Here is a 26,229-nt window from a genome sequence, read left to right on the forward strand (position 1 = left end):
TAAAAAAAAAAGATGATTAAATAAAATGCATGTACAGCAATATCTATTCTGAGTAAAAGCACTGGAAGATCGGACTCTTACTTCCTTTCTTGACTGCTCATGTATGATAATGAGGTGCCAATGTCAAGGCCTTGCAAACCTGCCCAGGCTGCACCATACTTTGGGTTTCCAGAAGTTGGTACTTCAAAGGGCTTCGTGTTGCCCTTGAGAAGGTGGAGGAGTGGCAGGACCAGAATCCATCGAGGCATTCCCGCTGTTTTCACAGTTTTGATCAGATACACCAACATATCTGTCAGACTACAACAAAGAAAATAGTATGAGCATCTGAATAGAAAAGTGTATTTGGCTGCTCTTAAATGTGTAGATCGCTACTTACTTTTTGTTGAGAATAGCGACATCCTGAGAAAACTCTGCCCAGTAACCGAGGAACTCTTCTTTGTCCCGTTTGGGTAAACAGAGCATATTGCAGAGCTGATTGAGTTCACCATTGTCCAGTCTGAGTTTATGCTGTCTCCATACATATAGCATGATCACAGCTGCTTTCATGCGATCCTGAGTGTAGAGCATCTCCCCACCTCCATCCTTCCTCAGAGGAATAACCTTTGTCAGCATGAATTCTTTCAGCATCCTGCTCACCTAGGAAATTATACCAGAGAAGCAGAGGTAAGGAGTAAGATGGTTTAGCCATAACTGGGGGTATGCACTCTTTTTACACAGCGGTTGTGAACTTACCTCCTCTTCCCCATAGTTTAAGGAGTGCCACTTCTTTTGTTTTTCTTCATACACAAAAGGCTCTCCATAAACTTGACAGAACTGATTCAGCTGGATCAAAAAACTTCTCAAATTGGTATCAGTCCAGCTCCTGAGAAGATCAAATATGGACTCCAGCATGATGTTCCCTGCGATCTCTCTGCCTTCAATCAGATTCTTCCTTTGGTCAGGCCAGATCGTTTCTTTAATGCGCTTCAGCACGTTCTTCGATGGCTCGGCACAAATGATGTCATCATATTGATGCCAGTCCCCTTTACAAAAGGAGAAACAACAGAAATGTTTTGTGTGTAAAGTAAATACATCATTATAGAACAATAAGATACCCTTTGGGTGCAGGCAAATATGATTACAATTTAACCAAGTAAACATTACATTTACCATCTTCATTGACAAGGCCGGGTTTCACAAACAAACACCTGTTGGTAGTTTGGTGAGTAGAATCCAGTTTGTATATGTACTCGTACTCGTACTCCCTCTTTTTTTTGTTATAGACAACATATTTGTACGGTATTGACACAGATACAGCTTCAGCTTTGATTGTAGGCAGACTGCCCTCAACCAGAAAACCATGTTCTCCAAGATCCCTGTGAAAGAAGACAAGAAAGTAAAATGTAATGTATGTGGTGTTAACCCTTATGTTGTGTTCGGGTCTCCCGTGACCCGTTTCAAGTTAAAATTATATAATAACTACGCTCTAGTTTTTTTTATCGGAACAAGGCTTCATGATATCCTCCACAACAGCTATATAAACACTAAACCATTTTTTTTTAGCGAAGTCTGAAGGTCTCTAAAACAAAAAGTGTATAATTTGGTGTTGGGGTCTGAGAAGATCCAGCAGCATTGTTGGGGGTGACTCGGGTCAAATTTGGCCCAATCAAGATTCATCTTTGACTTTAGACAAAATATTTTAGGGATTTATTATTGTTTCCCATATATTAGGCCACCATCTGATCTTAATTGACGATGCACCCAAGAATAAGCGTAAGCATAATACCTGGTCACAGACAGCTCAACTGCATCTTCTTTCCATGTTCCAATGTGGTGCCCAGCCCTGATGAAGATACGATCTTTTTCAGGATCAAATTTGAAATCCTTTGAGAGAACTGCATGGAAGTAAATTGTGAGTCTGTCCTGTGCAGCAATGTTCTTGTTCCTGGTCAGCCTGAAAAGCAGAAACAAATAAAAAGAGATTATATAACACACATAAAACTGATCCAAAGCTAATGTGTGCAATTGTGTGAGAGAGCTTCTTCACCTTTTGGGGGGCGGTTCAGCATGAGTGCTGGGCTCCTTGCTGTCCTGTTTACTTCCCTTGTCGGGGGTTTGTTCTGCTGTCGAGTCCTTCTCGCTGTCAGACTGCTGAGCCCCCAGGGTCTGCTCCGCGTCGACACTGGAGCCTGTGGGGTCAGCCTGGAAAAAGTAGCATTAAACATGCATGTTAAATATACAACTTGAACCAAATAAAAAAAAAACGAATAAACATTCTGCACCAAAAAACGTATTTTATTCAATAACATTTCCTTGTCATACATTTTAGTCTGCATTACCTTTGAAGGTGTTTGAGGCCCAAACACCATTGGATTCTGTTTCTGCTCCTGCTGACTCTTTCCCTTCTGTTTGCTTTGTCCTGTCTGCTTCTCATTTTTCTCTACATTGGCATTCTGGTCCATTGCGGGTGGTTTATTGGTGTCCAAGTCTTTCTTTTTCTTGGAGCCTTTCTTTTCAGTCTTTTCATCTTGTAGGTTTGTTGCCTTGTTCCCTTTGCCTGAACCTGCCTGAGAAGTTACTGTCTTGCTCTCACTCTTGCTGTCTTTTGAGATGGGAGTCGGAGTGTCAGCTGGTGCTGTGTTGGGAGCCTGATCCTGAGCTGATTTCAGTGCATTGCTCTCTCCCTCAACAGTGATACCTGGAGCGTCCCCAGAATGAATCGGAGTTCTTGCCTCTAATGCTAAAGCCTCCTTTTCACTCTGAACCTCTTGTTTGTCTTCAGACGGGCCCACAGGAATGTCAGCTGCTACTGAACTAGGCTGGCTCTCTAGTGAGGAGGGCCCATCTTGGAGGGACTCTGGTGTCTCATCCATTGCATTTTCTGAGCTTTCACTGTCAGAAGAGTCTGGCCCGCCCTGAGTCTTCTTTCCTTGGCTGCCTCCCAGTGAGACATGAGACATGTCTTGGTCTGATGACAAAGGGCCTTCTTTCTTCTTTTTGTTCCTCTTCTTCTTCTTTTTCTATGAAGACAGTGGAAAATCAGTTTTACAAAACCATCCTTTACTGCTAATGTAAAACTATGCGAGTCAAACACCTCTTTGTTTTAATGGCAGACATTTCAGATTTCTTAAGATCTAAACTACTTCTGATCGCTCTTCTAAATGACGTACAACATAATCACACGCAATAACAGCACAATTAGCACAATGGTGAAACAGACCTTGATATAACTCCATTTATAGCAAATAAAAAACAGGAAGGTGTCATTCTGACTAAAGTCTACCATAAAGACTTGTAGATAACCATTTGCAGACATAAATTGCAAAAGTGTAGGTTACACGTTACATTCACATGTGATTGTGACTCATGAAGTCACTGTAGACCAACAAAAAAAATGGGACAGGACACGCACCTTTTTCTTTGGGTTGCTGATGGTCTCATCATTTGGTCGTTTGGGGGATCTATTTGACTCTTTGTTGTCCACATTTTTTGAAACTGATTTCTCTGATGTACCTTCTGAGTCTGCTACCAAGGGTTTGGGCTGATCTGTTGTATCTGGAATCAAGATATGGGTTGACAAATCAGACTAGATCCGAACGTGTATAAACCAGTGTGACAATTAGAAAGAATTATAAGCGCAGTCTGCTTAGAGGGTTATCAATGGCAGTCTTATTTGCATTCCAGCCAAATTACATTAATTGTTTTACTTCTGTTTTCATTAAAAGTTACAAAAAACCCACAAAAGCCTGATCATTATGTCACATGATGTTTGTTTAATCTCAATTTGTCCAGATGTCTGAAAATGTGTGAACAGATAATGAAGAGATGCTGCCATCTTGAGGTAAGAGAATAACACTAACACTTGACAAACCTATTTTATTAATTTAATATCCAGCACTAACTATTTGACATTCAAAAGTACCATACAGTACAAATGATGTCAAATGGGTTCATGTCACGACAATATGAAAACATTTTGGTTTTGAAAAGTTGAACCCACTTCTTAAATCAGCTTTCATCCTTCTTAATTTCTTTACAAACAAGTTGTTTTATTTATCATTTAGGGATAGAGTGACATTTATTTATGTTCAAAACAAAGATTGTGGTAATATTATGCCATTTAGACTACCAACTTAAATTAAAAAAAGCTCTATGGCACACTGTTAAACAATACATGATTGGTTCTTTAAATCATATTATGGATGTTTTATAAACAAATAAAACATTATAACCACGTAACATTATATTGTGTGGACCTCATCATTCAATTTATCTATGTAAATAACTCATTATTATGTTAAACCACATGTCTTACTTACCCTGAGTGTTTGCAGATTGAACAGATAGCTTATACCCACACTCACTGCAAACTTGGCATTCTTCTCCGAAATAGTATGGCGACAACCTGGGCACTTCATCTTGAGAAGTCAGTGTTCACTGCAAAAGAAAGTAACAGGTTTAACTGCTTTAATTGTACATGCAGGTCCCACCCTGTTGCAGAATCCTTTCACTTTCATTTCTGACACTCGAGGCCTCATGAAACAGCGCTCAGTTGGCAAAACAACCGCCAACAGCAGAGCTGTTCCATTCACGGGCACGGACTTTGAGCAGACTTGCCCCACATACTGACCGATTTAGCGTTTCGTTTGGTTTGAGGCTGAAAGGTAAATAACCCCTAAGCAGCAGAGTGGCAGTGAACCATTGCAAGCCACCTATGGGCACGCCCACCTTTAGTCCCGCTAACTATCATCGAATAATAAAATCACGCGGACAAAGAGAAGGAAACAGCGAGGTCTTACTGCGCTCTAAAATATACGCCGATGCTTTAGAATAATAACACATCAAAACAAGTGGAAAATACTCTAAAGTAGACAAATAAATAAACGTTCCTTTTCATGAAATACTTATCACATGCTGCTGCACCAAATGACTTTTTCTGAGGGTGCAAAGGCCAGTACAGTAGACAAGGTGGGCAGTGCATTTAATAAGGGAGGATGCCGTCTTAACTTTGCTACTTGTCTGTTAGATAGTAGACACACAAGTTATCAGCTACTGTTGAAAAAACGAAAGACTTATAAAACAATGCTGTAAAAAAAACTACTACTACTTTATCATCGGCCTTGTTCATACCAACCCAATTTTGCACTTTGCTCCTGTTGTTATACACATGTTGTCTGTTCAGGTCAGGATTTAGCACATGTTCCTAAGATGTAATGGCATGCTAAGAAATCAACATCAGGGCCTTTGAAATAAGGGGCAGACTCATATTTTGAATATATTTAAATCGTGTGACTCTCAACTTTCTCTTTCACTGTGAAAATATGGGATGATTTATCTAATGAAAATGCTTGACATAATCACTTCAACAAATGGTTAATTTTGCAATATAGATATGCATGAACTAGAGGTCCAATGCGAAGAAAATCATATGGAGATAGGGTTGACAGTGTGAGTAGTGTACACTAGGTAATTGTGTTTTTATTTGTACTCCAAACTACATAATTATTAAAGACAAATATTGTACTATCTGGACGGGGTGAGAGAGTTATCATATTTCAATATATACTCTATACTATAGATATATATCCTTCATTATTGATTGATATATATATTCACTGTTTTGCATATTTAGTTTTACTGCTGCTGATAAAGTAAAGGTTTTTTATTTGTATTGTGTTTTATTAACCTCTAATTCATGTGCTATGTCTTATCTATGCTGCTGTGACGAAAGCATTTCCACAATTGGGATCAATAAAGTATATAATTAATTATCTCATCTTATCTTTACAATCTAAAATGTGGAACAATGTTCTTCAAATTTCACTTGAGTGATGCCTCTTGTTCACAAAAAGATCTTTGGCTCCAAAGTTCCGCCAATCACATGTTTGCTTCCTAAAGATCCTGCGTTGCGTCACTTCCTGTTTCGAAGCCAGCGTTAAAACGGATCATGCTAACTATAAACACACAGCAGCACATCTTCTACCATTATCATTGTTTAATCACGACACGTGTATCAACTGCAGCAACAGTTATATGTCACAATAAAGAAGTGTCCTTACTACATTTTGGCTTAGCTTAGCTTACCCACTTGTTATTTAACAGCCTGTCTAATTAGCTGCGTGACAGTTTCGTTAGCCAACACTAGCCGGGTCTGTTTGTTTATCTGACTTAAATAACAGAAAAGCAATAGCATTTGCAGGTGAAAGGACAGTGTAATCTGAGATAACACCACATTTGATCACATCCTTAGTTAGAAATGTCCAGTGACAGCGAGGTCTGATAGCTACTCTAGCTGATAGGACAATACGTTTATTTCTTGTTTGTCATCAAATGAAATATGTCGTCTTGACATGTAGTTTTCTATAAAGCAGTAACAACCTTGTTAGCAGTTCTACCTGAGCTGGATGCGTCATCTTTCTTCTGTTTTTGAAAGGAAACCCTCAGGAGTCTATCTGCTGTAGATGCACCGACAGAGTCCCAGGTCTACTGTCGTTTCATTTCCGCATGTGCTATAAAGTTTCGTTTTCTTTGAAATGGGCGTCAGCTAGTAATGTTTCTGAATTACTCATATCAGTATTTTTAATTATGGGAAGGAGGCCAGAGCAAATGTGCATGCACAGGTGTGCAAGGTTACTTATAAGGACTCTGACACAATTCAATAATTATAATGTTGATACATAAACAAGTACGCCTTTGATACTTTTTGCTACTTTTTAACACAAGAACAGACTATCTGATTATTGCACAATTAAAGAGGTAATTATGCGGTCCTATTATGAATGGAAAGCATGGTTGGCTGATATGGAGTCATGAGCCATCAAGTGATTTAGTTACATATTTGTTTGGGAGATTGTGTGATTTTCTTAAGAAGATAAAAAGGTTTCTTAAGACACTATGGTTCATATATTATCAAGTCTAGTGCTCTCATTAGAAAACCTTTGGTGACATGTTTTTGACGTCCAGTCATGTATACTTTTTGATGCATTTAAAATGATACATTTTGAGTTTTGCCTACCTTTCTCCTAAACTAGGATTGTTCCAAGGATATTGTTACCCAACCATGTACGCATTTTTGTCTAACTCTGTTCAGTGCATTCACTATATGGTCACAAAGCATTAAGGCTCATATAGAAAGGCTGCATGTGACTGTCATTTACTTTGAATTTGACTTTGAGCAAGGACACCACAGCAGTTCAAATCACAGATAACTCAGGTTTTAGGCTACTAGAAATTCCTCCATGATGTGTTAAAGTGTGCGTATTAAGTGAGCCGACTTCCACGGCATAACATGTCCTCAAAGTAGTGTAGTGGCAAACTGTATATGTAGTGCAAACTTTGTATGTAGTGCAAACTTTATATGATGTGCAAACTTTATATGTTACCTAATATGGTAAAGCCAAATGCAGTAGTTCCATGATGATGTATTTCAGTTCATGTCCTTTGTTCAACTTATGATTAACCTTAAGAATGTCTGGGGGTGAAGCACAATGTCTTGAACAAGTTCATGTGTTTTTTCCCTGTTCCACAATGAGTTCCTGCTTTCCTCAGTTATAACTGTCTTTGACCCACAATGAGTTCCTGCTTTCCTCACTTCCATCTGTCTTTATCCAGTTCCTGATTTACTATATTAGCAATGTACAGTTTCTGTTCCTCTGGAAAGCAGGCGTAGTTATCTCTCCATCCAGCCCTGCCACAGTGACAGGTGACGAAGTGTTGTTGAACTGTCAAGATCCTATAAAACCTACACACACACTGTGTGCACTCTTCCAGAATACTCTGTACTCTGTGAGACCTGTACCTTCGAAGCTTCGAATAAAGAACCAGAAAGACAACTCTGATTGTTTCACCAGTTTATTGATTGATCATTCTAATTGTATATCTCCACAGTATTGACTAGGTCTAAGATTTCCATAACAGAAGAAGCACATGGACCTGGTGAGATATTACTTTATAATGCACTCAGCATAGCAAAGTCAGTTTTGTTACATTGTCAATTTAAAACTTGATTTAGGCTGAAAGCACTTAACCAAGACAACAAACTGGTCTTTAACTGTGTTTGTAGCTCTTGCAATATGCTCTTGCTGTGAGTAGGCTAATAAGAAACAAATATATACAAAAAAAATAATCTATTGTGGGCAGTGTTGTTTTACATGCATAGAGGTCACTACAGTGGACAGCTATTCAAAAGGTGTTTTCTTGTATATGCATTTTTTTTTTTGCATAGTTGCACCATCAGCCACTACATAGGACCCTATTGCATCATCCCATACACTGCCACTCAGTGCCAAGTCAGTGTAAGTGCATGATACATGTCTCTAAACCAAGATGGACGACAGAAAGCCACATGGACCAAGTCACCCATCTATATCCTGCCAATCCTTTTATGGAAAGCGTCCCCTGCAGGTATAAAAAATGTGGTGACATCAAGTAACAACTAAGGAATCATATCATTCATAAATTATCAAAGTATTGATGTTATGTTTGCAGGAAATCATGATTAACCACCTGTCCACTACAGTGGACGTCATGCATCACTGGCTATATTTCAACTACAATTCATACTGGTACTGCTGCTGTTGTTCCCAGGGCCGTCCCTCCCTACAGGCAGATCATGCAGACTGTGTGGGGCCACACCTTGCGGAGGGGGGCCTCATCTGAGGCGCACCTATGCGATTAAGTGGCGCAATTAGGGTGGCGCGTCACGGTTTCGCCGCTGCGAGGCTCCACTAGCACTAATCAAATAACTGTGCGTGGGGCCTCAAATTGGCCCCTGGCCCTGGTAATTCTTGAAAATACTTCATCTGCAATATCTTTTTGGGCCGTAAATCAATATACTTATGTTATTATAATGTATTTTAAGTTTGCACATCTTTATTAATCATTTTTTCAAAATGTACATCTCTTCAGTTCAAACCCTGAATGCATACTGTCCACCTGAGTGGACATATACAAATCTATTTGAAAAAACTAGATTAAAAAAAAAAAAAGTTAAAATCTTGTTTTTCATTCCCCAAGAGCAATAATAACACTTGGTAAAAAAATCCTGACTGAGGCTTTCATAATTCATGCATGAAAGGGTTAAAAATCCATACTGGCATGTCCCAGTAAATTCTCATAAATAGATTCATGTATAACCTGCAGCTGTGCTGTGTTACATTAAGTCTTAAGACCATGTGATGCATCTGATATGACCTTTAATCCAGTTATGTGCTTTGCTTCTCTTCAGCTCTCACATGACACCCACTTTTCCACTGAGGGAGGTTGTGTGTTGCATGCTTTAGAACAGGGGTGTCCAACATACGGCCCGCGGGATGACATTGCAAAGTGTAAAAATGACAGATTACATTTTGTATGTATTCATTTTTCTACACTAACTTAACCTTTTTCCTTAATAGTACCCACTTTAGTTTGTATGGTAGTGTCAGTTAAGGTGGTCAGGATTACTACACAAATGGGACAATGAATGTAAAATAATTCAATTTGTAAAAGACAGTTAATTAAATGTGAACATTTTCTGAATGTAGGCTACTTGTACTTTTTTGCACCAAAACAAAGGGAACAATTTGAAGTTGTCGTTATTTATAGGTTATTATGCTATGGTTTTACTGGTACGACCCACTTGAGATACAATGTGGCTGTATGTGGCCCCTGAACTAAAATGAGTTTGACACCCCTGCTTTAGAAACTTTGAAGGTTCAACTTTTACCATTTAGGATGCTATACTCTTAAACTGTCAGCAGAGGGCAGACTAACCAGAAAGTCTGGGTGAGATGCAAAAGAGCAGATATATGAACGTTTTTGTTTTTTCGGAAACTAGACCTCTCCTCTTCACCAAAGGATTTAATACGTGGACGATGATGGCTGAAAAAATGAGTCACCTAACTCATCTTGCTGAAACACCTATCTTGAATGTTCCAGGTTCCTTTTGTGCGGGCGTGTTACCATGGTTACTTAGACTGCACTCCCAGGTCAGGAGATTGTGACAAAGGTGTTGAAACCAGTCTTCACTTTGCAACTTGTTCAAAAAAGTGTCCCTATACACAAAAAATAAATACATTTACTGAAATACATGCACGCACAAGTCAAGTTAAAATAAAATCAGCCCAGTGGACACTCTTGAAAAGCTGTAAGGATAGTGTCAGATGGAGTTTACTCATGTCTATTGGCCACTCAGCTGAATCAAGATAAAACATTGAATGCCATGTAGCTGAACTTTGTTGTCTCTTTGAAACCTTGAGATATGTTTGCTTATTTGACAATCATTTTGGGTGCCATAAGAAAACTATTCAAGGTGTGAGGTTGGTGCACATTTGTTAACGCTAACATTAATCTTAAAGTAGCTTTTGTTGCCCTTGTCTTCTGTTTAATCAACAGTAATTAGTCTGGATAGAAAAACTAAAAGACACACAAAATATTGTTGATGTAACATTTTGTGATACTTTGGCACATTTTGTATCCAGTTAGTGTGAAAGAAGTATGCGTGTTGTCTAATTAGAGAGTTTTTTTAATATATGGAGGTTCAAAGAGTTGGTCCCTGAGAAATAAATAAGAAAATTGTATTTGCACTGTCTTTTATTGTTGAAACGTGCAAGTGCTCGCTGAGCTTTACCTGCACACTGTGCAGTAAATCACACCTTCATCATCATGAGAATCCATCTGCTCCCCCTGCAGGAGATACAGTCAATGAAAACATGTTTGCAGACAACTCAGTGCAGCACTATTATAATGAATTACAAACAGTATACATATGCTGTATAGATAATAGTAGATACAATGACAGTGCTACCTGTATGCCATATACTCAAGTTTAGTCAAGTAATCCTTAAGATGCTTTTTGATCTTCAAGTTTCTGCAGGCTACATTAACTGTTTCCAGAGTTAGCGTGTATTTTCTCCTATTCTTCTTCTCCTGTTGAGCAAAGCTTCCTTTATTGTAATGTAAAGTTTTGTATCGGCATATACAATTCCCTCAAATCAGGTCACTCACACCACAGACTGGCTTGGCTTCAATTGTAACCCGAGTGCCGGTAAACATGAAACCAGGCCCTGCTTAGAGGAAATGTCACACCGTTATGATGTTGCCGTCTTGTCGACACAGCACAGAACTGTGGTATTGTGATTTTTTTTAAAACACAAAGTACTTATCAAGCAAGTACTTGATTATTTAAGCATTTCAATTGTATTCACTATCTATGTTTACTTTTGGTCATTTAGTGTTCAAATGCAAAATGATAATCTAGGCATGCAATATGTGATCTGTAGTTGAACCTGTACATTGTATATACTGTACTAATACAGAACACCAGCTGTTAAATATCATACATTTAACACATCAAAGTCTTTTTGAAGAACAACTGCATTTGAAAAAAGTTGGAAAGCCTTTATTGCGGCAAATACATATTTATTTCACATACTTCCAAACAAACTCATAAACCAATTACCCTCAAAACACAATTTCTTCACATATCGTAGTGAGGCTTGATATCTGAAGGGTAGGTTCGGTTGGACAGTTGGTTCCTTAAAAAGAGAACAAAAATGTTTCTAATGTGTTTTATGTAAAAGAAAATACATAATAATGAGTCGATCTTTCAAAAGCTTTACCTGAACACAGTGATGCTAATACATCTTACTCAGTATGGAAGTCCACCTGCTGCTCCCTGCAGATGATATGATCAATCAACACATGTAGCTCCAATGCAACAATATTGAAAACATTGATAAGATGTATTTTAAAATACAAACGTGTTTCTGTGATTGAAGTATACAGTCGTATAGATGACTTCTGCTCCCCCCTCACTCGGATGTCCCTCTTGTGATTGGTTAGTGTCACAGCTGAGCCAGTTGACATAGTCTGTATTCTCCATACAATCCTAAAATAGAATATGTTGAACAATGTAGTCAAATGTTGCCTTTATGGTTTTATCATGAGCTTCAGTGTTACCCATACAACAAAAACAATGTCATGTGTTTTCCCATTATGGTGTCTGTCATACAGCAGAGACTTAAGATAGGGATTGAAGTGCCTTTCTTTTGCTGAACTCTGTGCAAATTGAACTGCAACAGATTTCTATAATTGTAATATAATATAGACTAGAATGCAGTCTTGAATAAACAAAAACAATGACCTGTATTTCCTCTTCACAGCCTGTCTCTGTTATCCAGGTACTTGCTTTGTGGAATCTGTAACAGATAAATAGAATCACGACAATGCTAGAAGGCATAACCAAAGCTGTGATATACATCAGCAGACCCCTGAGCAATGAATAACTCATTCCTCCAAGGATCTCATTTGCGGTCTGTCGTAGTTTTTGCCACATCAGGCCATGTTTATCGAAAGCCAGGAGATACTTTCAATCAGCAATGGCACTTGCTTATGGGACTTGAGTTTATCTGAGGCCAATGGATGAGACTCATTACTTTCCTCATTAAGTATGAATGTCTGTACTTGCATGTTTCTACACATGTACTTCCCCACTGCTCAGTGACACAAAAAAATATCTAGTCCTTCATACAGGCCTCACCCTCTTAGTGAGTGTGCTCCTTTCCTTATCTACGTTTCAGAAATGGAAATGGTGACATCAAAAATCAATAAAAGTTTACCTTCTGATGGCAATAAGAGCAATCACAATGAGAAGCACGGTGATAGCAGTAATGATAAGTACCTCTCTGGGGAGAGTTGTCCAATATGCTGTGAAACAAGGCAGAGGGTATTTTAACTCATACTGTATTTAATAAATAATAATACAAAAATGTTTCATTTGAGGTTTTCTTGAGTCTTATTCATCCCCAACATAAGTAACATAACAGTACATTTTTTTGTTTTTTGACAACTTTTAGATCTATTTTAATTATTTTACAACATGGCTAATATTGCAATTGCTGGTAATATTAATAATGTTAAACTACTCACCTTTTATCTTTAAAACCACAACAGAGGAGTTTTGGCTTCCGTGTTTGTTGGTGGCACAGCATAAATACTTGCCACCATAATCAGGAAAAAACACAGGCTGGTGTCCGACATCCTTACTAAACTTAGCATCTACTCTAAACCAAGTATAATTCTCCACTGGGGGGTTTGCATGGCTGCTGCAGATCAAGCTGACGTTTGTCCCGGCGTCTACCTCCATCGACGGACTGACAGACACTGATGTGTTCTTAGGGCCATCTGGAAAAAAAGATTTACTGTCAGAGAAATCATGTCTGAAATTAGTCAACTCAAATTATGTAAAAGTGTTGAACTTGTGTCCAGTACTTACATTCAACATCAATATGTATGGCTCCTGAAGTGGCTCCTGTGTGTGTTTTTAAAGAACAAATGTAGTTTCCAGTGTTTTCGGAAGACATGTTGCTTAAATAAAGAATAGATCCTTCATTGATGTGTTCTCCATTTTTAAACCAGGTGAAGGCCGATGAAAGGTTACCGCCATCACAGCTGTGTGTGCAAGTGAGATTCAAAGAATCGCCTTCCTGCATTGCTCTGTTTCCATCAGGATTTGTCACAGAGACTTTCAAATCTAGAAAAGTTAAGTATGGCTTTAGTTTCAAACCAGACAGATTGAAGAGAGTGTTCATCAGTTCTTTTACGGAAAAGCAACTTACCAACAACCTTTAATGTTGAGCCAACTTGATGACTCCATTTGAACTCTTTGGAGTTAGTTGTAAGCCTGAACGTATATTTTCCTGCATCATTTCGCTCCACTGGGTGTATTTTCAAAGAACAATTTTGTCGATTGTCCTGAATAAAATGGAACCTTTTGGGGGCTGTTTTAAAGTTACTGCCATATATTAAAGTTCCCTTTAAATGAGACTTGGCATGAACCCACCTGCATCCGTTCACTCTCAGGGGTTCAGGACAGTAAAAGGAGCAAGGGATGATAACAGACGAGCCTTTCACTGCACAGATACGCTGCTGCTGATATATCACCTTGCATGTATTGCAGAAAACACCTGAAAGAGATTGATTGATTCATATCCTGTAAGATTATTATCATTTTAATAAAACATTAAATTATGTAAATGTTGTACCTACCTGCCAGAAAAAGTGGAATCAGAGTCCATGTCAAGTTTTTTTTTTCAATGCGCATGTTTTCAGTTACAGCTTGAGTGAGTAAGTCAAAAAATAAATGATTTGTTTGTGAGAGCTATGGCTTGTTAATGGCCTAAAGATGCACAATCTCTGTCTCCAGTTGCTTCTCATGGGGTGTAGTTTCCTGTAATGGAACAAAACAAATCGAGATAGGACTTAAGCTTTTTCTGTTTCCGTGTGAGAAACAAGCACTGAATGGAGGAAACACATCCTGTGTATAACTGGAAATTATGTTTCTTTGATGTGGTCTGAGCACAGTCATTGTCATGAACCGTTTCAAATATATTGTATTGTTGACATTACTTTTAAATAGTTGGTGGTGAAAAATTATAATAGTACATCAGACTTATAGAGCTTATAATAAAACATCTGAAATAGTCTGTCATAATGTGCACTTTTACGTTGGAGTAATTGGAAGGCGAAAATGTGTATTCTATAAATCTCTATTTATAACAAAAATGTTATTTTAAAAAAAAAAGTTATTTTACACCACCTGCTTTGACTTATTACACGAGACTTCCCAATTGCTTTTCTGAAAAATAATACATGGCTTAAAGTTAGCCAGGAGTAGTGGGTTTATCTGATGTGCGTCGTGTGTAAATCAACCCCACCCCATCCCTCCTGAGCCGTTTGCGTTGACGAAAGTGTGAGAGGATGATCACGGGGTCCCTATAAAGAGTGAAGCGGTGACAGCAAGGACCACCAGAGAGTTGGAGGAGCGCAGACGCAAGCCTCAGTTCTCGACATGGAAATGCACGCTAAACTCGTGCTGCCCATCGTGATCATCTCCGCGCTGGTGGCTTGCAGTCCGACGCAGGCATGGTACAAGCAGGTGGCTGGCCCGAGCTACTACTCGGTGGGCAGGGCGTCCGGGTTGCTGTCCGGTATCCGCAGATCCCCGTACACCCGGAGAGCCGAGCTGGACTCGTCAGACAGCGACGAGCTGGCGACCAACAGCGTGTTCCCCGAACTCACTCAGAACAATTTCATCCTGAAGACGATGGTGAGTGGGGTTGGGTGGGATGGCTTGCAGTTTTACGCATTACGCATGGCGACTGGTAACTTGGCGAAGGCAATTTCCATTCAAATTACAAATGCTACAGAATCAGATGCTAAATAAATTCAATAAAAAGCCCAGGCTTGAAACTATAAATTACTTAACTATTAACATTGCACTCAATAGTGAGGCTAGCATGTAGAATAATATTAGGACCAAACTATACATTATTTGTATCTATGTATATATCTTTATAAAACCAAAGATCCTCTGCACTCATGGATAATTCAGGCAGGACTCAGCACCATTGAAACTATTTACTATTAGCAAATGTAAAGAAAGCTGGATGGATAAGATGGTAGAAGTTCATTCAGATTCACAACAACTTAATTATAATTTAAAGTCTTGTATATAAAATGAACAGCATAAAGGGGCTCATTATTTAGCACAATGGCACTTTCAGGTGTTATATTTATTACTGAGGCATATATTAAGCATCTAATGTTGCTGGTAGAGGTTGAGATCATTTTATACCGTCCTTTAAAGAATAATATATTACATTTAATAAGTTGAAATAATGTTTTTGAAATGTTAAATCAGTCTGCAAAGTTAGTATTAAATGCAACTGTCAAATCTAGTATAGAACAAAGGTCAGTGAAGTTCCATTTCAAATGAGAATTAGAATAAAGTAAAACAAAATGGAAACATTGAGGTAGTACATACCAAGTAATTGTGCTGCAGTGCGAGGAAGAGGAGAAAAATAAGTATTGTGATGTTGTCCATATCAATTACGTACTGGTATAATTCTCTTCAGGAATATACAGTATGTTAGGGAATCAAAATTACACTATTTGATTTAAGTGTACTTTACTTAAAAGGTAACATTTGTTTAAAGATAAGCATCATTTCTATTTTTCTCTCCCAACAGCCTGTTTGCATCAAAGACATCACACCTGACCTGCAGAGCTGTGAACTCTTCCAGGAGAGCAAGGGATCCTTTAAGTGCAAAGCGGACGTCCTCCTCACTCTGGACTCCGCAGACTGTGCAGGAGACTGAGGCTGACATCTGGGCCAGGGATTATAAAACTGTACATCTCTCACTTTTAGAGTTAGCTTAGTTTGACACCTTTTTGCATTAGATTGAAGACATGCTAATTTCCATGTACCATTTCACTTATTTATTATACAAGTCTTTAAAACATTAAGCTGTAAAAGTTATGTATTAATGTACATTTTTGATCTGAGATTTCATTAATAAATTAATCATACTGCAGCCATGTGTTGAAATTACTGAATGCAAAACAAATCAGAACGTAATTATCTTTTTCCTTCTCATTTACAAGAAATGTCTTACATTCTGTATAATCAGCACAATAATTGTGGTCATGAATTCAATTTAGAGGGATTAAAAAAGCACTATAAGTGTAAGATTTAAACCAGGAAAACTCTGATTAAAGTTATAGTTTACATTCAAATCTGTAAATAAATGTATGTGCTAAATATGGTGATGTTTTATTCTAACTGGAGAAGTAAAGCTGAATGGAGAAGAGATATTGTAAATAAATGGCTTTTTAAAAAAAAATAGACCATGCGTATAAATACATATTTTTATTTAAAATGTCTTAAAATGTACTAACAATAATAACAATAATATTATAATATAATAATAAACATATTAGCTGCTTAAATAAATTATTTAAAATTTTGAAGAAAAAAAAAAAGTTAAAACATTTTTCCACAGGAAAACTAAATAAAATTAACTTTAAAATGATTCACATCTCAGCAGCCTTCAGGAAACTTATAGCATCTGGACATCAGCTAGATTGGCCTTCATGACCTGATCTATGACCATGTGGAAGACCACCTGCACGTTGGAGGTGTCTGTGGCAGTGGTGAAGTGGTGGTACACGGGTTTGTCAGGACTGGACGAGGAGAACATGGCGGTGATGTGGTGGGCTGCAGCATCCACGTCACCATCTGCTCCTGGAGGAGGATCAAGGAAAACAAATGACAGATCTTGAGACCAACAGTGTTCGGTAAAGTGAAGAGTTCAAACTCCACTGATTCAGTCCGATTCATTAATATTGATACAACAAGAACATGGCTAACAGTGATATTCTGTACAAAAGTTTTCCTCAATTCCCAAATAAAACATGATGCAAAGTTCACCTGTGAGTTGCTGCGAATGAGTGGAAAATATGTATGACCATGAAAGGGAAGAATAAATTATATACAAACAAAAAGAGGACTGTGTGTGAAGCCTCTGGCCAGGAGGAATTCTGATTACCACACGGACAGAGGGGATGCTTCGACACATCCAGCAAAAAAATAAAGAGACACACATACAACTAATTCCTAGAGGAATATAAGACTAGAACATATGTCCAATGTGCCCACCAGAGTATTAAAAGTTGAGCTCTCACGTCATTCAAACTTGAAAAAGCCATCCTCTCCAACATACCTTTGTAACTAGAAAGGTACAATCTCAAGTGTCTTCCGGAGCGTAGGATCTTGTCCCGGAAAAGGTCAGTTTTGTTCATGAACAGTATCTGTAGGAGAGAGGAGAGAGATATACACCAAAAGTGTAAAGTTTAAATTAACAGTGTACACAACACTCTATAAAGGGCCCAGTACTGGCAGGAGGATTGTCTTCCATCATTCAACAGTATAACATCGGTACAATTCTGAAAAGCTGTTTCACAAGCATAACATTAGTTTGAAAATAAGAAATGAAAGCATCACCCTCATAAATAAAATAGAATTCCTGTAGTGCTGTATACGAACAGAAATGTCAGGATACATCCTGTGTAATGAGGACATTGTGAATCCCTCCACTCACAAGGGACACGGTACATACATGCGGTGCGTCCATATTATAACATACATAGAAAGTACCCTGCTGTTCAGCGAGGCGTCAGCTAAAACCACACACACTCTATAACACTAATACACTGCAGGTGAACAGACTAGTCCATGGAGCAGTCCACGAAAACACAAAACTGTCACTAAAAACTGGATTCAGCATAACTGTAGTGTATGAAAGCACAACTTTGAAGTCCGAAACAGGGCTGTACGATAACCCTCCCCCCTAAATGCCTCGAGTCAATCAAGTGCATATATAAATGCTGCTGAGCAACAAGTCATTCATGCTAAATAGCCCCAAAAACTCATTAACAGGTAATCAAACTAAATGACAGTGTTAAACAGTGCTCACAGCCAACTTGCTAAACAGAAACCACATGCCCTACATCCCAATTAAATGTTGTTTGCCAATTATGCATGTCAATCCTAGCCAGTTTGTGTCCAGTCTGTTTGGCATGAAGGATTACTCAAAGCTCCACTCAGTGCTTCAGTCACCTCCAGAGAGTTAGATGAGCTTTAAAAAACAGACCGTAAGAGCATAACACACAGGCAGAGGCAATAAACATAAAGCTCTTAAGTGAGGCCTTATTTTATTTTTAGCATACTGCCCTTTCAGAAAGCCATCGGAAATATGTGCAAATAAACTTACCAGTGAGGTGCTGCCAAAGACGGTGTTGGTGCAGATGGATGTAAAAAGTTCAAGACTCTCCTGCAGTCGATTCTAATAAAATAAAAAAATATGGAAGGGAGAGACAGATACAATTGATGTAGTTTGCACCCAATTCGATTTATATTCAGTGAAGAAAAGAAAAGAAAAAACATTAGTTTTATGGGATTAATGTTTTTCCTATCATACCTCTGAAGGGTCCTCTGTGTGTGTCATATCATAGCTACTGAGGGCCATGACAAACAGCACAACCTGAATACAGTCAAAGCAGCTTAGCCACTTCCTCCTCTCACTGCGCTGACCCCCGACGTCATACATCCTGCAATAAGCAAACACAATCCATCCATGTATTTGTTCTTTTAATGTTTATTTTATTAGCTTTTCTTTTTAATGACTGATTTTAAATGCCATTTTCTTAAATGTCTTTTTTGTAAAGCACTTTGAATTGCCTTGTGGTAAAAAGTGCTATATAAATGAACTTGCCTTGCCTATCATACAATGAGTTCCTTATGGTCACATAGACAACATGTGCAAGAACATAGTTTGATTCTTTTTGCATGACCATTTCCAAGAGACTGGTCAAATGAGCACATTATAATTAAGGAACAATAATAAAACACTTTATTTATATAGCACTTTTCAACAAAAAAAAGTTACAAAGTGATTTTTGTTCATAGTTTAAAAAGAAACCAAACATTTCAGGCCTACAATAACTTAAAATCATACCACTAACAAAATCATACAACTAACAAAACACCATCTTTTTAAAATCCCTAAAAAGCAATATAAAAATGTAGTAAGTAAGTAATAACAAGACATGTTGGAAATAAAGCACATTGGTAAGAAACCTTTTTTAAAGAGAAGTTTTGAGAAGAGATTTAAAAGATGTTTCCGATTTTGCAAGATCTTAGATAAGAGTTAATCAAAAAATAAAACGTTTAATCATAGGGCAACATGACAAATGTTGAACAAATGCCTCGATACAAAATTACAATGATAATCCAAACCCCATTTCAAATATTGGGGCAATCCATTTCAAAAAGTGATCTTGCACAAAGTGAAGTGGAGGGTCTCGCTGACACAGGTAATGAGTTCCCATTTGGGCCAGACAGTCTCCAGGTGCATGATTGCAGTACTCATGTCAGAGGCAATGAAGCGTTTACTCCGGGGCGAGAGTCAGGGTTAACAAGCTGGGGGACAACAAGCCTAAACTACGGCATTTGACGGCAGTAGTTTCTGCGTTAACATTTTTTTAAAAAGGTCCATGCTGTACAAAATAAGGCTTTTAAAGTTTTTCAGAGTTTTCTATGAAAGCAAAAACAGTCCTTGAAACGTATACAGGTCGGAATACGTGGGAAAATATCACTATTGAATTTAGCCATAAAATGGAAACCACCTAAGGCATCCAGTAAGACGTGTCCTTATTATGCTATGCTCGTTTTCAATAACACAATATCTTCACTCTTCATCACTCAAGCACACAGTGGCTCCACAGTGTCACTTTTATTTTATTTCAAAAATACATCTTGATGACACATGATCTAAATGAAAGAGTGTTACAAAATTGTCCAATTCTTTAACATCTCTTAAGTGAAGCATTGTGATGCAGTTCTAACCACGAAAAAGTGCAATATATATCAAGTCATTGACTGTATGGATTAGATGTATTATAACAAGCACACTGAATGCCTTCACAGCACACGGTGCAGGGAGAATCCTGATTGGTTGCTTACTCTGAAAACAAAAAGGTCCAAGGGGAAAGGAGGGTAACTTTTGTTGTATGTTTTATGTCTACACTTCCTTTACATGTGTTATTATTCCTGGAATAACCAGGCACAGTGAAGACATTAATATTTCATGTCTGAGTCTCAGGCAGCTGCCTCCCTCAGCTCAGGAGAGTTCAGCTTTATCAGCGACCCTTCAAGAGTTGGTGCCGAGGCTGAAGCTCCAGAGGCTCAACAAGCAGCTAGCTGCAGACAGCAGAAATTGTATAGAGCGTACACCAACTTCGTGAACAGTGAATGAACTCTGATGGAAAAGAACACTAAAGTCCTCAATAAACTAGAGTTTGGGTTTTTCTTTGTTAAACCGTTGGTTGGAAAACCGATGTGTCGATGATTTTCGAAAAGTTATTTATTGGTCGATATTTCCATATCGAATTGTCACCAGTTTCAGTTCAAATTCCATTAAAGAGGTGTGAAATGTGCTTGTAGGAAAACAAACACGGCAAACATTTAGTCAAATGTACTTTTTTTGCTCAGTTACAATAATGTGAGATACAGACGTATAAATTGGAACACCTCCTCTCTGGTTTGGGTTTTTACTTTCCAAAAACATAACCCTCTCATTAAGCTAAGAAGCTGCAACCACTGCTGGCTTTGCCTGCCAGTGTAGAAAGCCTTACCGGAAGATCACGTCATGAAGCTGAAACTGCGTCTCAATGATTCCACAGGTCCTCACTCTCACTCTCAGAACATCCGTCTCCATAGGAACATATTTGGGAGAAATTATTCGACTGAGGTTCTCGAAGAAACTGTGGAGGGAAGAAAACGAAAGAAACTGCATCAACTAGTGAAGATCAAAAGTCAATTGTTAGGAGATGCACATCCAGTTTTTGCTTGCGTTACTCATTTTATACAAAGTCTGCTTAAAAGTGTTGGGGAGTATTACTGCCGGAAAAAAGTATATTGTGCGACTCGAGAGGGAGCGGTTTGAAATCTGATTAATTCCCTCAAGTGATACACTTAAATGAAACCGACATATATTGTGTTTTTGATAGGCAAAACACGTGGATGAAAATAAAAAAGGTATAATATGTATATCCTTATTTTTAGTTTTCCAGCTGTGCATCATGGGTTTGACAATGCTATGGGAGTGAAATGCTAGTTATGGAGCACAAATATGATCTATAAAAACTCTTCCTTCAGAGCACTGATGTGTGCTGTAACCTGACCTTCTGTCCACGAGATGTGAAGATCTAGCAGCAGGGAGGTTTGTTATGCTAGACCCTTGTTGTATAGATAAACCTTTTAACATTGATTTAATACCACCAATTACAGATAAGTAAGAATGTCAGGTATTACAAAGTGAGACGTGTCCATTGGGTCATTTGTTGAATGAACCCTTCACATTCATGAAACCTTATAAGTTAAAAAGGTTTAAAACACAGATTATATCCATCGTTAATTCCCTGTAATTTCAAATTTCCTTCCAGCTACATTGAGTGTTCGGTTCACGCTAATGTCCAAGAAGTATTTTTACACCTTGACGTGCCCTCAGGTCCTGGGGAAATCAAGTGTGTCACGATACGTATAATCCAATATTTCTGCAGGGGGAAATCAGTGTGGGGTCCAGCAGAGTGAGAACACTGCAAGACAGCCAGCGGAGATTCATATCATCCTCCAGCAGCAAAACTAATCGAGTTCCGGTTATGTATCCGTCACATCATTTCTGTCAGTCTGGTTAGCTGGAGTATCTTTTAATAAATAATTAAAATTGCCATTTAGCAAAAATGTGTCCACACTTCAGTTAATGTTCCACACTTCAGCTGATGACACAACACACTCAACAGAAGGATCTATGCAGAGTGGGAAGGTTTGGATTTCATGACACTCGCCGGCCGTTTCTTTTTTGATAAACAAATTGTAGGGCACAACTGCTGAAGGACACAGGTTATAAATAAAACAGTTCTGCTAGGATGTGTATTGGTGAGAATCTGGCAATTCGTATAATGATACTATTCAATTATATTGCAAGCAAGGTTGATATATCGCCGTTTTCTAAAATCTAATTTTAGGAAAACTTTCTTAGTAAATACCTTGTTAACTAAACAGATTTTCTAGAAACAGCTTGGGTCCATGTATACTTCCTGTCAGCTGATGTTACTCACTTGCACTGCAACAGCTAAATGTATATATAAATGTAGTTTATGGGTTTCTTGCTCTGCAACAGGACATTAACTGGGACATATGTTGATTGTTTATAATTGTTAAATGGTGTATAAAGAACACAGTGAGATGTAATGTTGTAAAATATAGTTATATCAAAATATTTGAATTAGAAGCTAATGCTACTTCAACAAAACCTCTATAGCATTTCCCCCTTACCCAACAGCTTCACACCTATGATGCCGTTTGACTCCTTTTCTCATTAAACAAGACTCTTTAATGTAGTCCGTTTCATCTTCTCCACCCTAATTCCCCATCTATCTGGATATCTGCAAACATTGCTTTTTAATTTGCTCCCAATTAGGCATCCCGATCCACAAATGTCACATGAATCATTTCCTGAAGACAAGGTTTTTTCAGCACCTGCTTTACTGTTGCTCTGTATTGATCAGGGGTGACAAGACACTTCTTACTGTGCAATTTCCCTTGACATTTCCCCTGTCTGTCATAATTGGTCACTTAAGGTCATTCTACTCACTACAGTGCAGAGTCATTCAGCTCAAACTCGTAACCTCTGGCTGCAGCTGCCCGCACCCCTTGATCGGCCCAAAGTGCACATATGGCATGAGCCACGAAAGGAAGCAGCTCGTCGTCGTCTCCCAAACACTGACTGCAGGACAAGATGGAGCGAGCATGCATCTGTAGTAAATGGGACAAAAGGTAATTAGATGAAGTCAATGTCATTTTTTCTCCCCCAAATGTAAAAGTAATGTAATGCCTGAAGGTAAAACTGGACCAATATGTTGTGCCTTTCAAATCAAATCAAAATGTATTATAGCCCCAAATCACAAGAAATGCCTCAAAGGGCTGTACAAAGCAAACAAAAGCAAAAACAAAATACAAAAGACATAGCATAAAAATTATATTATACATCAACATAAGTATTATCATGGGATAAAAGCATGCGACGGAAGTGATGGTAATGATGAGCCGAAACTAGTTGATGGAAATTAGTTTAAAAGGAAGACCGATGCGAAGAGATGGTTTTTCAGTTTGCTTTTAAAGGAGTCAACGGAAATAGCTTTGCAGATCTGAAATGGAAGACTATTCCAAAGAAGAGGTGCTCAATATCTCATTTACAATCTATCAATCATCTACTGACAAGTGTAGTATACAGATGAAGACTGACATTATAGTGTGACAAAGAGGCACTGCAAACAGACTTTACAGGACTTTAATCTAAAACTGTGTCTTTATTCCTTACCTTGTTTTTCTTGTTAGCAAGGTTAATCCTCAGCATCCCCATTCCTCGAAGAACAAACCTCATAGAGGTCAGCAAATTGTCTAGTACCGCGGCCTGTGAAGGGAATGACAATCAAACTTTTTCCACATAATTCATGCGCTTCAAGTTGTTTGAGATTCAGGGTGTTACAATTAATGCTCATTTTCTTTTGATTTACAGCTCTCCAGTACCTTGAAACTCATGAGGTCCTGTTTGGAGAAGCCATGACTGTGGATAATCTTAATCTGTTTGATGAGGGTGCTTTTTCCGCTCTCTGCAGCTCCTACCACACAAACCAGATACATGATTTTACTTCAAAATGCCAATAGGCCTTGAGGGAAACCTGATGCATTGCAGTAGTGTTTAAATGCTTTTAACTTACCAAGCATGAGGATTTTCACCACATTCATCTCAGTCCTTGCATGCTCAAAAATGTCTTGCTCTATTTTAGAGCTCCGGAGTTTAGCCTTTTTGCCCTCTTCTGTGATATCCGGGCACAATCCCATGCAGACCTGAGGAAGATCTTTAATTTGGATATGTATACCTTGGGACTACTTTTAAATAAAATACGAAACTAACTTAACACATTTGTAAATGACATTCCTCAAAAAAGAAGCATCAAGAAAATATTTTCTGGCACTCATATACATCATAAATGTAATCTATAAACTCGTTGGACTACAGCAAGCAAGTTTGACTAGCTCAAAAATAAGCTAACTAGCCTCCTTTAATGGTAGGCTATTTCGTTTATTTCTACTACATTTTGTGATGTAAAATTACATGTAAAAGACTCAGGAAATTCAATAAATGTGGAGCAGTAGCCAAACTTACATTTGAGAAAAAGTTATACTTGAACTGCTACCTGAAGTTTTACTCCATAGCTCAATTTAGATTGGAAGACAATTTACACAGTTAGGAAACCAAAACGTTTAAAGATGATTACTTATGACCATGAATCTCTCATGGCTAGTTGTATCGGAAAGCATTCCATTTATAAATTAGTTGTACAATTTGATTACATTCTTTACCTGCAGTGGGACTGGCAGTATATTTAGACAACAAAACATGACGGTGTCGTTTGAGTCACAGCCTGAACTGCCAACAGAGCTAGCAAGACACGGAAGGGCTAATTAGCTTAATTAGAGGAAAGTGTGCACAGCCTGTCTTTTAAAAGCAGAGCTACTCTGAAGAGGAAGAACACCTGTCCTTCAAAATAAGAGCATCATTTCACGTTAGTGCGCAGACGTCTAAATATACTAGAAAACGTACTGGGGCCCTGGGCACATGCATGGATGCCTTGTAGCCTACTTTTGATAGAGTATTATTTGCTGTTGCCTCTTTTACTTGAGTTAAAAAACAAAACAATACTAGCCTACTACTTCCACCACTGCCTCATCAACCCAGTCTCACGGCATTTCGTGTTATAGTCACGAAATATAATCTATTGATTCGTGTTCAAAAATGTAATTCTATTGCCAATAGAAATACATTGCTTTTCGTTCTGTGTGGCATGAATAAAATGGGAAAATTGTGTCGGTGAACAGGAATCAATAGATTACATAATATTTCGTGACTATAACACCAAATGCCATGAGGTTGGCCTCATACAGTACATTGCTTGCTGTAAAATCTCTCTAAATGTCACTAAAAGCAGGGCCGCCCCTCCCTACAGGCCAATCACGCAGGCTGCATGGGGCCCCGCCTAGCGCAGGGGGCCCCGCCCAGAGGGCCTCAGCTGCTGTGCGCAGTTCTCCGCGCACCCCCAGCGAGAGTGAGAGTGAGAGGTGACAAGAGGAGCACGTATGTAACCCGACACCGTTGCAATGAATCGACATTTAACCAATCACGGCTTTGATACGGCCACTAGTGCAGGTGAAGAGATGTCGGTGAAAAGACAGTTTCAGTCCGGCGCAAAAAACAAAACATAAAGAAACTAGCGCATCACTCGAAGGTGGGTTATTGTATGAGTCAAATGTACAATTTACGAATGTTGTATAAGTCAAATTGCCAATTGCCATCTTAAAACATCAGCTGCAATTCACGACATGAAGAAGGCAGTCTCTGCAGAGCATATACAGTAGGCTAATGGAGATGCAGTTATTTCCAGTATTCTTTATTTACCATTCATTCATTATGTTATGCCTTTTATCTGCTAATATACAGGAGGAAGAGTGATACTGTCTGTCTACTTGGCTTACATAACAGTTAAAGTTTACAGCCTAAAAAACATGGAGCAATTGTTCCCCTTTTATTCATTTTTATGTCAATTTGCACATTTCATGGTGATGCTCAGCCTCTCCCCTTAACTCCCAACAGTCATCATCATGTCAACCACAACACAGAGAAATACTGATAGAAATGTGTGTGTAGTTGTTGATACATTGCTGACAGAGGGAACTAGAATACAGATTTAAGAAATATCAGTTTTTGAGCATGTCATAAGCATGTTTTGTCTTGACTATATTACAAC

General features: G+C 38.4%; 4 protein-coding genes across 9 annotated transcripts in view; 1 reads left to right on the plus strand and 3 right to left on the minus strand.

Annotated features, from left to right (window-relative positions):
- The window catches only part of LOC117548349 (E3 ubiquitin-protein ligase rnf213-alpha-like), a 29,376-nt gene extending 24,979 nt beyond the window's left edge, over positions 1-4,397 (minus strand). Inside the window, 10 exon segments of the mRNA XM_034219559.1 lie at positions 82-297; positions 377-636; positions 733-1,022; positions 1,150-1,355; positions 1,766-1,933; positions 2,027-2,181; positions 2,319-2,999; positions 3,392-3,534; positions 4,299-4,349; positions 4,352-4,397. Of these exon segments, the coding sequence (XP_034075450.1) occupies positions 82-297; positions 377-636; positions 733-1,022; positions 1,150-1,355; positions 1,766-1,933; positions 2,027-2,181; positions 2,319-2,999; positions 3,392-3,534; positions 4,299-4,349; positions 4,352-4,397 (2,216 nt within the window).
- Positions 4,398-10,554: 6,157 nt separating this feature from the next.
- Positions 10,555-14,175, minus strand: LOC117548739 (B-cell receptor CD22-like). 6 transcript variants are annotated; one of them, XR_004569365.1, is made up of 10 exons: positions 14,008-14,175; positions 13,578-13,925; positions 13,235-13,492; positions 12,889-13,143; positions 12,579-12,666; positions 12,104-12,158; positions 11,721-11,848; positions 11,580-11,635; positions 11,420-11,495; positions 10,555-10,644 (listed from the first exon to the last, which is right to left on the minus strand). XR_004569365.1 is itself a non-coding variant. In XM_034220172.1 (9 exons), the coding sequence occupies exons 1-8, from the start codon at positions 14,060-14,062 to the stop codon at positions 11,609-11,611; spliced, it is 1,191 nt and encodes a 396-aa protein (XP_034076063.1). In that variant the 5' UTR covers positions 14,063-14,175; the 3' UTR covers positions 11,334-11,495; positions 11,580-11,608. The 6 variants fall into 6 exon arrangements, 5 of the variants coding, with proteins under 5 accessions (XP_034076063.1, XP_034076062.1, XP_034076064.1 ...); XM_034220172.1 differs by lacking the exon at positions 10,555-10,644 and having other exon boundaries at positions 11,334-11,495; positions 11,744-11,848; XM_034220171.1 differs by lacking the exon at positions 10,555-10,644 and having other exon boundaries at positions 11,334-11,495.
- A 572-nt stretch (positions 14,176-14,747) lies between these two features.
- LOC117548790 (neuropeptide B-like) lies at positions 14,748-16,471 on the plus strand. The gene is made up of 2 exons (XM_034220261.1): positions 14,748-15,067; positions 15,990-16,471. The coding sequence occupies exons 1-2, from the start codon at positions 14,810-14,812 to the stop codon at positions 16,116-16,118; spliced, it is 387 nt and encodes a 128-aa protein (XP_034076152.1). The 5' UTR covers positions 14,748-14,809; the 3' UTR covers positions 16,119-16,471.
- A 378-nt stretch (positions 16,472-16,849) lies between these two features.
- Positions 16,850-24,881, minus strand: LOC117548793 (guanine nucleotide-binding protein G(o) subunit alpha-like). Its single transcript, XM_034220266.1, has 10 exons — positions 24,788-24,881; positions 24,142-24,271; positions 23,951-24,042; positions 23,742-23,834; positions 23,016-23,176; positions 20,995-21,123; positions 18,780-18,909; positions 18,573-18,644; positions 17,523-17,610; positions 16,850-17,044 (listed from the first exon to the last, which is right to left on the minus strand). The coding sequence occupies exons 1-10, from the start codon at positions 24,824-24,826 to the stop codon at positions 16,860-16,862; spliced, it is 1,119 nt and encodes a 372-aa protein (XP_034076157.1). The 5' UTR covers positions 24,827-24,881; the 3' UTR covers positions 16,850-16,859.
- Positions 24,882-26,229: the final 1,348 nt, after the last annotated feature.

Source organism: Gymnodraco acuticeps, unplaced genomic scaffold, assembly GCF_902827175.1.
Source record: "Gymnodraco acuticeps unplaced genomic scaffold, fGymAcu1.1, whole genome shotgun sequence".
Taxonomy (NCBI): domain Eukaryota; kingdom Metazoa; phylum Chordata; class Actinopteri; order Perciformes; family Bathydraconidae; genus Gymnodraco; species Gymnodraco acuticeps.

What these genes read in the sequence shown, in the direction of transcription:
- LOC117548739 (XM_034220171.1), bottom strand. Translation starts at nt 14,062, where the DNA reads ATGCGCATTGAAAAAAAAAACTTGACATGGACTCTGATTCCACTTTTT. An exon ending in CTCAACATTAAAGGTTGTTG is followed by an intron (nt 13,493 to 13,577) that starts GTAAGTTGCTTT and finishes TAACTTTTCTAG; the next exon opens with ATTTGAAAGTCTCTGTGACA. An exon ending in GCTGTGAAGAGGAAATACAG is followed by an intron (nt 11,849 to 12,103) that starts GTCATTGTTTTT and finishes ATTCTATTTTAG; the next exon opens with GATTGTATGGAGAATACAGA.
- LOC117548790 (XM_034220261.1), top strand. Translation starts at nt 14,810, where the DNA reads ATGGAAATGCACGCTAAACTCGTGCTGCCCATCGTGATCATCTCCGCG. An exon ending in ATTTCATCCTGAAGACGATG is followed by an intron (nt 15,068 to 15,989) that starts GTGAGTGGGGTT and finishes CTCTCCCAACAG; the next exon opens with CCTGTTTGCATCAAAGACAT.
- LOC117548793 (XM_034220266.1), bottom strand. Translation starts at nt 24,826, where the DNA reads ATGTTTTGTTGTCTAAATATACTGCCAGTCCCACTGCAG. An exon ending in CTGAATGACTCTGCACTGTA is followed by an intron (nt 21,124 to 23,015) that starts GTGAGTAGAATG and finishes TTCCCTCCACAG; the next exon opens with TTTCTTCGAGAACCTCAGTC. An exon ending in CTTCATGACGTGATCTTCCG is followed by an intron (nt 18,910 to 20,994) that starts GTAAGGCTTTCT and finishes TGCTTATTGCAG; the next exon opens with GATGTATGACGTCGGGGGTC.